The sequence below is a fragment of the Seriola lalandi genome, unplaced genomic scaffold, assembly GCF_002814215.2.
Source record: "Seriola lalandi dorsalis isolate HSWRI2012SDOR001 ecotype SW California unplaced genomic scaffold, Sedor1 jcf7180002054217, whole genome shotgun sequence".
NCBI lineage: Eukaryota > Metazoa > Chordata > Actinopteri > Carangiformes > Carangidae > Seriola > Seriola lalandi.
Window position 1 is genome coordinate 144,525 of NW_019524770.1, and position 1,117 is coordinate 145,641.

Genomic DNA, 1,117 nt, shown 5'->3' on the forward strand with positions numbered 1-1,117 from the left:
ACCTGAAGACCACAAATGGATTCTGAAGATGCTTTTCAAGATGGGGCCCAGGGGAAAACTGGAGCTTCAAGACCACCTGAAGCTCTGGTACTTCCCACCTCAGCCAAGCGGTGTCTACAACCAGGCTCCTGCTCCAGACCGCTTTTTTGCCCACCCACTTCTTGTGTGGATGCCATACAAGTTGTGGAAGGTGAAGGTGGTCTGTCCAAACTCTGACTGTGGGCAGCACCAGCTCACAGGAGCTGGGCTGCACAAGAGGGCACGGCGGGTCCTGGATGTAGACAGGATCTACAATGTGGTGACAGAGACTCTGACCTGCACCAAATGTAGATCCTCCCACGTGTCCTGGAGTCAGACTGTGCTCACCCAGCTGGACTTGGCACACAGGTCGGAGTTTCGGGTCATCCTCACTCAAAAGTGAGTAATGTATATGTTTTATGTGTTCCCTTGTTAAATCGAAATATGTAAAACATTCTTACTGATATATCTGTCTATGTCCAAGGTTCGCGTGTGACATCCGGGTGATCCGGCTTCTGCGAGAGAGGGGCCTGGGTAACAGCCCAACACGGGTTTTGAAGCAGCTGAGGGAGAACCACACAGAAGAGTGGCTGCATCGCGTGGCAAGATACACCACTGAGTGTTTGGACTTCCTCCAGCGCCCCGGACTGCTGCCCATGGTCGTCCCTGAACCTCCGGAGCCTGCTGTGGTGCCGAGCTATAAGTGGCTCCTCTCAGTCTACAGCCAGGACATCCTGACGAGGCTGGAGGAAATCAAGGCCCGCATCACCTCCACCTATGGGACCATTTTAAAAATGGACTCCACCAAAAAGGTTGAAGAAACTTTTTTCTCTAAAATAACTGCTTATATCATTGACTAGTGCCTTTACTTTAGGATTTCTGAATCATGTTCACCAAGGTCTTATACATTTTTAGTGCTTCAGATCACCAAGAAGCTTGCCGGGACTGCCAAGGGGACAGCACTCTGGCTCACCTCGGTTGGCAATGAGTATGGCCAGATACTCATGAGTGTGCTGACCGCTCAGGAGGGAGCTGGCCTGGACATGATGGCAGCAGACCTTGTGAAAAGGTACCAGCGGGCTGGTGTGGATCCCCCTGT

General features: G+C 51.8%; 1 protein-coding gene across 1 annotated transcript in view; it reads left to right on the top strand.

Moving 5' to 3' along the window:
* The first annotated feature begins 40 nt into the window (after positions 1-40).
* LOC147819227 (uncharacterized) overlaps positions 41-1,117 on the top strand; it is a 1,674-nt gene continuing 597 nt past the window's right edge. The window contains exons 1-3 of the mRNA XM_087173434.1: positions 41-417; positions 503-830; positions 942-1,115. Coding sequence (XP_087029560.1) covers positions 41-417; positions 503-830; positions 942-1,115 — 879 coding nt within the window. The remainder of the gene's footprint in view (positions 418-502; positions 831-941; positions 1,116-1,117) is intronic.